The 14,479-nt window shown below is 40.7% G+C and overlaps 1 protein-coding gene across 1 annotated transcript in view; it reads right to left on the bottom strand.

Annotated features, from left to right (window-relative positions):
• TMEM131 (transmembrane protein 131) overlaps nucleotides 1-5,769 on the bottom strand; it is a 253,174-nt gene extending 247,405 nt beyond the window's left edge. The window contains exon 1 of the mRNA XM_090281769.1: nucleotides 5,105-5,769. Coding sequence (XP_090137895.1) covers nucleotides 5,105-5,282 — 178 coding nt within the window. The 5' untranslated portion in view covers nucleotides 5,283-5,769. The remainder of the gene's footprint in view (nucleotides 1-5,104) is intronic.
• Nucleotides 5,770-14,479: the final 8,710 nt, after the last annotated feature.

Genomic DNA, 14,479 nt, shown 5'->3' with positions numbered 1-14,479 from the left:
CACCAGTTGAAAAATCACTGACTTAATCCAAAAATGCCTTCAATTAAGAACAAAGCACCAAGAATGAACTTGTTGAGGTCCCGGGCCTCTCATGTAAGTCCAAAAGAGATTTTGAGAAGCTGATGCCACTATCAGACTTCAGAATATCTCCAGTCCTGACTGGTGTGGCTCAATGGGTTCGGCGTCATCCTGCAAACTAAAAGGTCATGGTTCAATTCCCAGTCAGGACACATGCCTGGCTTGCAGGCCAGGTTCCGGGCTGGGGGAATGCGAGACGCAGATGATTGATGTTTCTCTCGTACATCAACTTTCCTTCTCCTCATCGCCCACTTCCCTCTCTTTAAAAATAAAAATCTTTAAAAAAATATCTCCAATTCCTTTTAATCCATGGCCAGTTTCTGATAATATTCCACATATCTAGACTAACGCCACACCAATGTAAAATTAGGAAGTATTCACAGAATGCAATATAACCTAATCTAACCTAAGCAATATACCAGGTATCTACACAATCAACTGCAAGTCTGTTCCCTAGTTTATCCATTCATGGGGTTCCTTGGGTTCCTTTTAAGAATGTGCATGGTTCAGAATGGCCTGTGATCATTATAATAGTTAACAAGTTGATAGGAAGTGATATGGATGTTCACAGCATACACTGGTTTAGTCCAAACTGGCAGGTCTGTTCTCCAGCTGGTACACAACACAACAAAATCTACTCCCTTAAGTACTCATTCGAGATTAGACAGCTTGGTTTAGGAACAGGTGGCCTGGAATGGAATCCTGGCTCCAATATCTACCAGCTCTGTTACCTGGAGAACATAGGCACACCTCATGTTACTACACTTCACTTCATTGTGCTTCACGGTTGTTTGTTTTTTTTTTACAAACTGAAGGCAAGACCCTCCACCAGTAAAATGATTACAACTCACTTTATTGCAGTGGTCTGAAATGCAACCCACAGTATCTCTGAGGTGTGCCTATATTACTTCATTTCTATCTGTTTCATGATCTATAAATTGGGGGTTTACAAGAATCTAAAATCTTAAAATCCAAGTTACAAAAAGTGAGGTTCAGGTAGTGTTTATTGCTCATTTTAGTTATAAGGGAAAGCAACATGTACGGAAGAAAACAGTGGTGTCACCCTTATAGCAGAATTCCTAGTAACATCTGCATCTGAGTTCAGTTTTACATGAACTCTTGACCCTCAACCCAGGTTCTGGGTTTGACAAGGGGAGAATAAGGTCATTTTAGGCAAACCGTCATTTAAAACTGAACACCTGCTATGCATAAACTGCATGTTAATGGAGGTTCTGCCTCACAGAAATCCCAGTCTGAGCAAAGAATGACACCCATAAAATAATTTAAAAAGCTAAATAAGGCAATACACAATTAAGCTCAAAATGAATGATAGATAAGTGACAAAGATGATGCAAATTCAGAAGGGTACGCAGGACTGCAGAAAATTGGAGAAAGTTGAATAGTGAGAGCCCCCTGCAGTGCCCCAGGTTGGAGGATGTGGGAGAACTAACCAGGATAGTTAACAGGCACTCATGTTGCCTGGCAGGGTCAAAAATGACTAAAAATGCACCTGAAGGAAGACATCTGTCGGGCAGCTAGAGAACACTGACTGACAAGGGCAGGATGATAACCAAGAAGTACTAAGTCACAGAAACCAAGGGAGAAAAGTTCCAAGAAGCAGTTATCAACAGTGCCTGATGCTGCCTACAACAGATAGCAAGGGAAAATTCAGCCACAGAAAACAAGCCTCTGGGCAATCTGGCAAGGACAATCATAAAGCTCAAGCCACAAGCAGATGAAGGAGAATTTCTAAAACATCAAGCACCCAGCAATGATTTAATTTTCCCCAAGAGTAGTTTGGCTTATTACTCCTCTGGATGACAAATTAGATGATTTTACATCTATTCCCCAGAGCTGATCCTTTTAGCCGGTGTCTCTGAGTCCTGCAAGGACAAGGAAATAGACACATTTTTTCCAACTACAGGATTCCAAGGCTTCTGGCAGTAGTGAACAGCTTTAAGCAATATTAATGAAGTAATATTTTATTTACTAGACCCTAAATTAGGTAGCCACTCTACACCCAAAGAATTAAAACACCTCACTCTTAAGAAAATCACTTTTTAAAATGTTTTTACATTTATATAAAGTAAATACTACTCCTAATCAATTCTACATACTAAGACAAATTACCTAATCAAATTAGGTTTTTATTTCTTTCTTCTGGCCTTTATTTCTAAGCACTTTGTTCATATGCTTTGTAGACAAAACATTTCTGAATCTCCCTTCTGCACTTCTGTCTCATATATAGCTTAAAACAAAACGGAAATATAAATTGTTCACAGACCAAAACAATCATATTCATGAAAATTTATCCAAGCGTATATTTACTAGACACATAAAACGACCTTAAGACAACCATGCCTTCCAAAAACCCATTATGGAAGAATTGTACAAAATAGTCACGGCATGTAAATTACAGTATAGAGAATATATAGTCAATAATATTGTAATAACTAAGTATGGTGCCAAGTGGAAATATTGGGGGATCACTTTGCAAATTATGATTTTCTAACCACTGTTCTCTACACCTGTAACTAATAAAATAACATTGACTATCCACTGTAATTGGAAAACAAAATTTTAAAAAATGAGTATGAAGGCGATAAGACAGTGGTACAATGTATTTTACCATAAAACAAACTGACCAAACTTTGGCAGGAGTTATAATTTTAAAAAATGAGTATGAAGACGGTAAGACAGTTGGGTACAATGTTTTTTACCGTAAAACAAACTGGCCAAACTTTGGCAGGAGTTATAAGACTAATATTCAGTGGTGGCTTCTGTATCAGAAATATACTAGATCTTAGCTTCAGGAAAAATCTTGACATTAATCCAGAACAGATGAGTTATCTGTAGTAATTATAGTAACTTCTCCCTCTGGCAACTCTTGCAAAGTCCTTACAAACTGCAGAGTACAGCCAAAACATTTTCAAAGTCTCTTTTCTCTTGGGATTTTGACAACACAACTCCACAGACCAGTAAAGATGAATGTTAAGATATAATTAAAACATATAGGATGTTAAGACAAGGAACGGCTCATGCTTCTGACTTTACAAAATTAACATCTAATTCAAACGTGAAAAACTGCATTAGGTAATCTAGCTATTTCTGCTGGTTTTCTTCAGTAGACAGTGAGTTTTGTTTTGAAGATTTTCTGGTGAAATTCTGCTGCAATGGAGAAAAACTATATAAACTTACAAAATACCCAGAGAACCATCATTACAATTGCAGGTAAATCTTAACTTTGAAAAAGAAAACTAGTTTACATTACTAAAATAAGCACAAAAAAATCCCTAAGGTGTCAATGGACAAACTGAACTCAGCTACTTTCAAAAATCTGCCCAGACTTGCTGAAAAAACTCAACATTTCTCAAACAAGGGATTTGTTTCCTTAACTATACACAAAGAATTAGCATATAAAATGGCTCTTGGAAAAATAAGCAGCAGGATAATACAAAGTTAATGTTTTACTAGACTCAATCATTCTTTTATTTCCCTGTACTAATAATAATGGTCCATGAAGACATTCATTCAAACAAATGTGTTATGGCTACCGTGTGCCTGGCACTGTGCAGGGCAAGCAAAGCGACAAAAAAGCAAGGACGCAATACCTGCCAAGGACGACTTTAAACTCAAGGAGACAAGTCCATTACATTATTGTACTATTTTAGGTTTAATGGACACCAACTGCTTGCCAGACTGTGCTGAGCACCATTGACACACAAGAACAATCAGCTAACTGCAGGTCTGTAACCAACGATGACTACGACAAGTCCAGGACTGACTGGTCCTAAAGCATTTTATTCTGGAAATAAACTTGAATCTGTCAACTAATCCTTTCTATATAGACAGCATAATATCCATATATGTTAACCCATACTAAGGTTGCTTAGAGTGTGAAATGGGGAAATGTAATGTTTTGAACAAAAATAAACAGTAAACTAAAGCATATTTGCACTTTAATATTAATCTGGTTTGCATCTGCTGGTGCTTTCAATAGCAATAAAAAGCATAAAGTGGAACATTAAATTTTCTTGCAGTGGCAGTTCAATGTGAAGCAAAAGCTAAACTAAAGTTTTGTTTTTTAAAAACAATTGATTTTTAGTAATTTCTTCAGGAAGGCTCTGTGGTCTCATTTCCTTAAGCTCAAAAACAGGTAGTAATGACAAAATTATAGATTTGGTCTTCTAGGTGACAAAATAATGTTTAACCCTTTAAAAGTACCAGTTTACAGTCATACAATACTAATGAGGGGTTTTAAAATAGGGGCCAACCCTTGACAGTAAGTTATAGATAAAGGTTTGCAAACTAGAAACTTGACATTTGTTTTTAAAGTCTTTCATATTTCAGATAATGACATCCAATTACGTATCTTAAAATAAAAATTGTAAACAGACTTTCAATAGCTTACTGGAACGCTAAATACAATTGTATTGTGCATACATACAGAGAACTGTTAGCTAAACATCCGTCAACACTGCAAAGCGATACTTAAGAGGAAAACTGAAGAAACAAGATTCGACTCCTAAAAATGTTCGAACAAATTCAAACTAAAATGTTGTAAGCTGTGTTTTGAAGCCTTTCCACGAGTCTCGCTATTTTTACTAAGCATTTCAAAGTGAGCCCTGTATGCACGCCGTTATTAAAACCACAGACAAGAAAAAGTGTCCTAAAATTTGGCTATTAACAGCAATCAAGTCTAAATATACACACCCCCGTCCCCGCCACAGAGTGGGCCAAGTGGCAAGAATATCCGAGAAGTCAGGAAGTTTTGAAATGGCAGTGACAGAAGGCAAGGGGGAGGACAAGGGGAAGGAATCACGAACAAGAGCAACTCCGTGCGGCTAATTCCGCGAGTTGGCATCTAGACGCCAAGTTCGCGACTCCGGACGGGGCTCGACCCGACAACTTCGGTCGGACGGAGCTCCGCGCCGCGGCCCTGCCTCCCGGTCGCAGCCCGGCAGCGGCCTCCGCGAGGACGCGGTGACAGCGCGGGGCCGTGGAGACGCCGGCCGGTGACACCCACCTTCCTTCTCGGCCCGCGCCGCGGCCACGACGAGAGTCATTACCAAATGAAGCGCTCCCAGGAGGCCGGTGGCCACGCTCCGTGGACCCCTGCCGCGGCTGGCCGCGCGCTCCAGATCGGCCCCGGCGGAGATGTAAGATGCGGCGGCTCCTGCTGATCCTCCGGGCCGCTTCCCCATGCCTGCCGGCCGGTGGCCGCCGCGCTCGAAGTCCGGCGCGGCCCTTCTCGGCGAAGCGGCGGTGGCGGCGCGGGAGCCGTGGTCCGGAATCGGGCAGCGACGCTGGGGACGAGCGCCGTTCCAGGCCCAGGGCTCGGACTCCGGGTATGGTCGTGGGTCCGTGCGTGCGTGTGAGCGTGAGTGTCAGTCACGGCCGCAGCCTCAGCATCCCTAGCGAGGAGTCAGAGCGGAGAGGTCGCGGATCAAGCACGGCAGGCGGCCATTCTGAATATGGGCACGGGCCAAGGGCTCCGGACACTGGCCTGCGAGGGGCGGGGCACAGCCTTGGGCACCGCCCAGCCGTGCCGTCACCTGTGGGCCCGCTGGTTAGCTGTCCGCCTGGAAGCCCTGCGTCCGAAGTCCTCGTCCGGCTCTCGGAGGCCCACAGCTCCACCGGCCAGGGAGAGCGGGGACGGCACAGCCCCAACCCGTCACGCTGCCCCGCAGGAAAGTGGAGGAAGGTAGCCTAGGTTCGGACGCCAGAACTTATGATGGCGGCGCACGCTTCACGGAGGCAGTGACGGCGATCACGTGGAGACGGGAGTGTGGGGCCTGGCGGCGCAGCCGCCGTAGTGTGGGGGCGGGGCTGGGGCTGCTGGGTGCTGGGGAAGGCTCGGCAGCTTCTTTGACACGGGGGCCAGCTCCCGCATGTTTGGAGCTGTAATTGCGAGATCCTTCCAAAGGGTTGAGTACGCCTACGGACCGCGAGGCCCAGCGCGGAAACTCCATTCTAATGACTCTGCCTGGTCCCTCCTCCGCCTTTTAGCCGATTGGGGAATACCCCGGGCCTAATTCTGTGTCTGGTGGCGCTTCCTGGAGGACGGGCACCTACCTGCTCTGTTCATCTTTGTATCCTCCAGCGGTGTGTCCATGAGCGCTTACTGGAGCCCTCCTGCCCTTGGATTGTGCCCAGTGTTATGTGTATATATAAAGCAGTAGTAACCCTGGGGGGAGAGGGCAGGCTGTTCTTTAGAAAAGTGTCCAGTGGCTCTGCCAGCTTACTTAATCTTGAAACGATTCTTAAGACGTTTTATTCATATAGTTCCTTCAAGGCCCAAATTAAACGCCATCCCCTGTAGTCTCATTCATTCATACCTCCTAGATGCCTTTTCCACCTTAGGTTGAGGTTCTTGGTTCGCTTGGCTCTTATTTCCAAAACAAGCTACTTGAGTGAGTCCCTCTTTATTAATCCTAGTAACTTCCCCCAAACTCCTTAGAGACTATTTTAGTACCTCGTTTTAGGTCTACGTCCACCCCTAATACGTCTTAGAACAAACTACACAGGAAAATAAGATTTCAAAGACGAAAGGACCTCCAAATGCCACCCTAGGAAAGACCTTTATTTTATTCACAAATTAATTTATTTTTTTATTTTTTAAAGTATATTTTATTGATTATATTGTTACAATAGTTTCAATTTTTTCCCCTTTGCTCCCCTCCACACAGCAACCCCCCTCCCCCAGCAATCCGCCCCCAAGTCCATGCCCATGGGTCGTACATACAAGCTCTCACGCTTTACCCTTTCATATATTCTTCTTTTTTTTAATAAATTATTAATTATTTTAACAAAAAAATAACAATCCCTCCCTCTCAGACTTAAGATCCTTTATCATCTTAAAAAGGACAATGGGCGAAGGTCTCGAGCTCCCCTAGCTGCTTCAAGCTGGACATGGTCGTCGTCCTACCTCCCAAATTAATTTATTTGTAGTGGCCTTATCCTAATGACTTTGAAAAGCAATTTTACATTTCTGAATATTAGTGTTAAAATTGAGTGATCAAATTTTGTTCTTGATGTAATGACATAGGAATAATCATCTGTAAGTTGGCTTTTCCATATTTGTATAAGCCTGGGGCAACAGAGGCAGCTAAGGTAACTGAGCACCTGAGAGCTGGGTCCCAGCTCACCTCCTAATAATGTGCCATACAAGGAGTCAGCAGCCCTTGCGTATGTTTAGGGCAGACAAGCCTCCAACCATGAAATACTCAGATTCTCTTAGACAGAAATAAGCCACGTCTTCTGATTAACTCCAGTATCAGGAGCCCCATGGGAAGTAACTTGAATATGTGTATAATTGGAGTTTAAACATATACTGTACAGACATGTTTGATAAGAGGCTGATTTCCCATGAAGGTAATGAAGCTTAATCTTTAGGACCTCTTTCTTGCACAAGCTCTTGCCAAGGCTCTGTGCCTAGTGGTGTATTTTTATTTTATGTTCTTGTTCTTAAAGGGGCTACTTCAATAGTTTTGTAAGCTTTTAGGGCCCACTATAGCTGAACCTCCCTTGTGCCTGATGGACAATGCAAACCAGATGAGTGATGATGAAGTTCATTCCCAGAAAAGGACAATGAGGGTGCTGGGAGAATAATGATAAAAGAAGGACTCTTACTAGACAGATTGGTAAACTGTGTTGGATAACACCTGAAGTGGAGCCACTGTCACCCTTTCATTCTCCCCCAACACCCATGTGCCTTGGGAAAGAGAGCCGTGAGGCAAAACTGAAGGAAATATCACCAAAGGCCCTTATGAAGTTCTGACTAGCTGCAGAAATTCCTTCTCCCCTTTTGGGAATTAGAGAGACATGGACATTTGGCAAGTGGAAGCAGGCTATTTAGCTGGCAAAATCAGGGAAAACCCACCAGACCGGCAGCAGGCCACATCCCAGACCTGTGAAATGAAAAACCCTGAGTTCAGGTCCAATAGTCTGTGTTTTAATGTCTCCTGGGTGATTCTGATACATACACGTTTGAAGACTGTTGGATTAAATTGTTATAGTCCAGGAATTACAAGCTGTTGACACTGCTCATCTTCTACTCGCTTTGTTCTCTACCCAAATAAGTAAACTACTATTGAAAGCAGAGGTAAAATGGACTTAGATGAATTCGGGCTTAAACCTCAGGCCTACCTTTCTTAGCTAGGCAAATTACTCAGCTTTTCTGGTCTCAGTTCCCTTTTCTGTAAAATGACATTAATAAATTTGGGGAGACTAAACAAGATATGTTGGTAAACATATAAAATAGTATTTGGCACATAGTAGGAGATTGTAAACAGTAGCTACTATTGAGTACCTACTTTTTCCAAACACCATATTAGGCACAGTGAGACTTTCAAAAATCATTCCACAGAACATTTGAGGAGGCTTACAAAAATATTTTCATTATAATAAAAATACATATAAATTAAAATTTGGGACAAGAAGGGGAAAACACTGTTGGAGTCCCCAGGGCTCTGTCTCACTGGCTCCCTAAAGGAATGCATGTGGTCTCCTGGTATTCAACACCATTTTAAACTCTTTCAAGTCCCAGCTTTATTTCACCAGCCAAGCACTCTCTATTGCTGTCCCCACTCAAGCATCTAATAAACATCTTAAACTCCAGTGAACTCCTAATCTTAAACCTGCTCCACCTACAGCTTTTCCTATCTCTAGGGAAATTTCAACCATTCAGTTCCACCAGCCAAAAACCTAGTAGCTATTCTTTATTCATCTCCAGATATATCCAGAACCTAACTGCCTAACTGCCCTCTCGTACGAGCTAGAATGAGCCCCACTATCTTCTGCCTGGATTTCTAAAACAGCTTCCTGATAGCTTTCCCTATATCTAATTGTAACAATGAAAATTTACACTTATAGCACTTACCTAGGAGAAATCAAAATGGAATACTATGTTATACCTCAGCTGGTTAAAGCCAACTGAACTGATGAAGGACTATGAACTTTGAGTGACCCCTGCGACAGACCCTTGTTAGACCTAACTGGAGACTCATTACTGCCCAGTGAACAAAGGACTTGTTTTATCCAAAACTATCCAAACTGCCATTTTTCAATCCTTAATCAGCATAACCATCATGAACACCTATCCCTCTTTCTAGCATTTAAAAAACCCTGACTTGGAAAAGGACAAGAACCATATGATTTCATTCATATATAAGGTGTAAAATAGAAAGAAACAAATGAGCAAACTCACAGACAACAGAGAGGAAGCTGGTAGGGAGAGGAAGAAGAGGATAAAGGGGGTCAAATATACATATGGTGTTGAAGGGAGACTACACTTTGGGTGGTGAGCACACAACACAGTGTACAGATGCTATATTATAGAATTGTACACTTGAAACCTATATAATGTTATTAACCAGTGTTATTCCAATTGATTTAATAAATAAAATTTTAAAAACATGGACTTTTTCCCAACTAATGAACCTCTCACTGATTTGTTTCCTTGCCTGGCAAGTATATGCACTGAGCTTTGATTTTTTTTTTTATTTTAAGATCCTGTGGTTTTTGCTTTATATTTTGACATAAATTTGCACATTTTGTGTCTCTTGTCAGCACAGTAGCTAAAATGACCCATTTAAAACAAGGGACATCCAATGTCCTGCCTGTGAGGGCTCCCATCTCATGGTAAAAGCCAAAGCTTTCATGATAGCCCATGTGGCTCTACATGATCTGGTTCCCCATGATTGCTGACTTCTATTTCTACTGCACTCCTCCAGGCTCAATCTGTTTCAGCTGAGCTACCACCATTTTATACCTCAAACATACCAGGTATGCTTCTGCTCCACGGCCTATACCCTAGCTTTTCCCTCTATCCAAAGTGCTTTCTCCTCCCCCAGTTCTCTCCTTGGCTCACTTTCTCACCTTCTTTCGGTCCTGGCTCAGTTATCACCTTCTTGGTAAGGCATACTCTGATCACCACTGTTAATACTGAAATTTAATATATCCAACCCCCATCCCCAGGGCTCAGTCCTCCTTACCTTGCGCTCACTTTTCTTTATTCCATAAAACACATCACTTCCTATACTACTATATAATGCACTTAATCGTTATGTATTGTTATTATCTCTCTTCCACACTCCCCCATCTATTTTTGTTCACTGATATATTCCAAGTTTTAGAATATACTAAGTACTCAGTAACGCTTGTGGAATGAAGATGAATGAATGGATGGAGGGGTAGAAGGATGAACAAATAGACCAAAAGATAAAGATCAGCAAAACATAATCCTTCCCATCAACAGAACTTAAAATTTAGTGGGTAAGACAGACATGTACAAAATATCGTAAGAGGGAATAAAACAAAGGAGAAAAAAGAGAAGCTAATATTAAATGAAAGCAACCCTGGGTTCTGCCAATTTCTGTATTTATGCAGTCTTTTCAACTTCTTCAATTAATTTTTCTTTGTTTTTAGTTCTATGTCTCTTCATCTAGTTCAGAGTATAAATAAAGCCCACAGTGATCAAGGGAATGAGAAGAAATGTAGCATATTGAAAATCTTCAATATACAAAATATTCTGCTTATTTTGTCTGATGTGTGCCTTATTCCTTGGTAAGTTTCCCTGGATGTTACTCTTAAAAAGAAAAAAATGAACTCTCAAGCCCCAGGTTGACATCTGTCCAACTTACTAGGTAGCTGTGCCTAAGGTTGGACAAATAAACCTCAGGCAGGTTCATGCTATAGGATGAGAAAGTAGCTTGTGAGGTGATGGGCTGAGCTTGATACCTTTATGAATTTCATCTTATTTGAAGCTCTTTACATATATATTCCTCAATCAAATACCATAACCATTACCACATATGCATATACACCTCTACTAATAACCATATTGCATTTAGATGCTAGAATTAACTATGATTTTATTCACTATTTCCCTTTCAAAATGACTGACACATCGTACAAGCTTATATTAATCTTTCTAGCATTCTAAAGAAATATGGCAAACATTCTAAGTTGAAATAAACCAAAATTTCAGCCCACCATTTCAAATTGTCCACAACAGGCTTCAGTACCTCTCTAATTTTCTCTCTCCTAGAAGACTTATTTAACTATCTGTAATTGTAAAAATGCCAGTAATAGTCAGTAAAGGTGAGGAGCAATATATTCACAATGCTCAGATGAAGATCAGAAATGATGAAAAACAACTAAAACACTAATAATGTACCACAGTAAAATAATGACCACTGCTGAGATGAAGATGAGGTAAGAGAGATATAATCTTAGGACTTTTGAGATGTTTCATGTTGTTTGGTGGTCTTGCCATTAGAAGGAGGGAAATACAACACTTGAGGACATAGAATGCCTCTAGTATTTTTCTTGTTCCTCCCACTTCCCCTACCATTGTCCTCTTTAATACTCAGTAAGTACTTTGAAAATGAATTTTATGCTGTCCTGAATTTCTGAACTATCCTAAACATCATTGTTGAAGAACCCTACTTCAATAATTATTCATTTGTACTTAAAATGTCATGATTGGGCAGTAATTAGCAGCCTTGAAAGATCATTCAGTGGGGGAAAGGAAATTGAACAATGAGTTGAGGGACATTCTGTTTCTACCTCTCCCCATTGTTTACCTCTTTGGAACTGTAAAAATGCCAGAAATGGTCAGTAAAGATGAGGACCAACATTCAAGATGCTCAGATGGAGACCAGAATTGATGAAAAACAACTACAACACTAATAATGTATAACTAAAATAATATCGACTGCTGAGATGAAGATGAGGCTGGGGAAAAACAATTCTTTCTGCCAAGCCCAGTGTAAGTTTCCTAAATGAAGAATCAAGAATTGACTATTTTGTGCAGCGCCTATAATGGCAGGCAGCCTGAAAGCAAGTATCCCCAACTTTCACACAATACTGAGCAGTGTTTTCTATAAAGTGAATTCTACTTTCCCTAAACATCATGACTTCAATTTCTGGTATTTTAAACACAAGTTAAGTTTCGCGTTTTAAGTCTGGTATCTTAAAATTACATAACATGGCTGGTAAAATGTCTTCATGACCACAAATTAACAAATCATTTCATTATTCTTGAGAATAATGTAAAATAACAAATAAATCAGGCCAAAAAAATCAAGAACCATATGATTTCACTCACGTGTGGGATATAAAACTGAAAGAAACAAATGAACAAACACGACAAACAAAAACACATAGACACAGACAACAACATGGTGGTTACCAGAGGAAAGGGGGTGGGGGTGGTAAAAGGTAAAGAGGGTCAAAAATATGGTGAAAGGAGGTTTGACTTTGGGTGGTGGGCACACAGTGCAATATACAGATGTATCATAACATTGAACACTTGCAATGTATATAATTTTGTTAACCAATGTCACCCCAATAAATTTAATTTAAAAATGGCTTTAAAAAAAGAAAAGTGCCATGAAAGAAATAGTCTGTGCAAGTTCACAAGAGTAATATTCATGTTTCAAAGTTAAGCTACATTATGGTTAGCATCTGTGTTCTATCACAAAGGATTGATGCTTTGAATCCCTTTGCTAGTACACAGGCTAAGGAATATCACAGCAGAGTCCTTGATCTTTATAAAATATTCTGTCACATGATGGGAAATATAATTGCAAATAAAGGAACTATTCTTTTTGTTGGAGAAAATACTTTTTGACAAGGTGGTTTTACTTATAAATAACTTCACACCAAAAATCCACAGGATCTTAGAACAAGGGATGGACCTTAAATATTTAGTTGAGGCTAGCTTCTCAAATGTCCCCTCTACCTCCAGCTCTTATGGGCAAATTTCTCAGCAACTCTAAACCTCAGTGTCCACAGTTTCATATTTTAAAAAATGGTAGAAATGACTACTGAAGGCTCATTGTAAGGACTGAATAATATCTAGCACATGGCAGATGCTCAATAATGTCATTGTTGTAATAATGATTTCATTACAGAAAAGGAAACAGAGGCCCATTAAAGAAGGGATCTGTCCAAGATAATGGCAAGGCAGAGACATGGCTCCCAGACCGAGTTTCAGCTTTTGTTTCATCTTTAAGTTAATTGAACTTAATGTTACAGAACAGGGGTGTCCACAAACCCCCAGAGCTTAACGGCTGGGGGATGAGGAAAAGGAAGCAGCTTTCAGGGTGCCTTCACATGCCTGAGACTGGTGGCTGGTGTGTTTGTTAGACAAATGGCTTGGATGCTTCCAAGGCCTCAAGGAGTTGGGAGGGGTCTTAGACCGAGGGATGGTATGGAAAAAGCACACAGAGCCTGCATGAAGTTCTGTGAATGGTCAGAACTGGGGACCATGCCCACTGCATCACAGGACGCAGTCAGGGATTTAAAAATAAGCGGCAGACATTTTTAAATGGGGTCTGGCCTTGTGGTTTTGAGAAACATTCTCCATTCAGATTACAAAGAAGGAAAAACTACATGCAGTTTACAAGGAGGCCGAGAATCCATGAGGTTTTTGGATTAAAAGCTGGCGAGCACCTTAACACAGACAAGGTCTCCCCAATCAGAATTGAATGATTGGCAGCTACTGGTAAAGCTGAACTGTGTTTAGAAAGTAGGGAAATGGTTTCTCTAACTTTTCTAAAACTAGCCTGGTTTGGTAGGGGGAGGAAAGGATATGTGTTTGTGGGTGCTTTAAGGAATATAAGACTTAACGGCAGAAATCAGCAAATCTAAATCTATATAACCGTTAAATAAACAATTCTTTTTCTTTTCACTAAACTCTGGTATTGAGAGTTATAATTCTGGCAGTGGGCAATCAGGCCCCTAACAAAACAGCCTGTGGGTTCTGTTTCATTTGGAGCAGCCCAGGGGTTCTTTAACATTAATATCTTATATGCCTACAGTGTTTTATTTGGCAGAGTGCTCCTATAATTAATTGCAGTAATCTTATAATAATGTCAAAGCTAAAGAATTAAAATACCACTGCTCTACCTAAATGGTAGCACAGATCAATTCAGTGACATTTAAGAGGTGAGCCAAATGATTCCTTAAAAGGGTCTCACTAAAATGTTACTGGCTATAGCTTGAACTTCTCTTAAGTGATGTACTCAAGCCTAAGCACTTTGTATCAGTCAAGGTAGATCAGGTTATGTGTGGTAATAAACAACTTCAAAATGTAAATGACTTACAACAACAGATTTGTTTCTCTCTTCCAATACATGTTCATTCAGGACCCTGGGTGATGGGGTAACCTGCGTTACTGTAGCAAAGTTAAAAGAGGGTTCGGGGTGAGGGTGGGGGACTCATAAAGGCAATTAAATTATCTGACAGGATTTACATTTCATCATTTCTACTCACAGTTCATTGGTCAGAACCAGTCATATGGCCACACCTAACTCCACAGGATTGGAGAAATATAACCCTTCATTTGTCTGGAAGGAGAGAGGCAGGCAGGACTATTTAATGACCACCACAG

This window comes from Furipterus horrens, unplaced genomic scaffold, assembly GCF_987537825.1.
Source record: "Furipterus horrens unplaced genomic scaffold, mFurHor1.1.pri manual_scaffold_6, whole genome shotgun sequence".
Classification (NCBI taxonomy): domain Eukaryota; kingdom Metazoa; phylum Chordata; class Mammalia; order Chiroptera; family Furipteridae; genus Furipterus; species Furipterus horrens.
The sequence above is the reverse complement of the archived record's forward strand: the minus strand, read 5'-3'. Positions and strand labels throughout refer to the sequence as shown.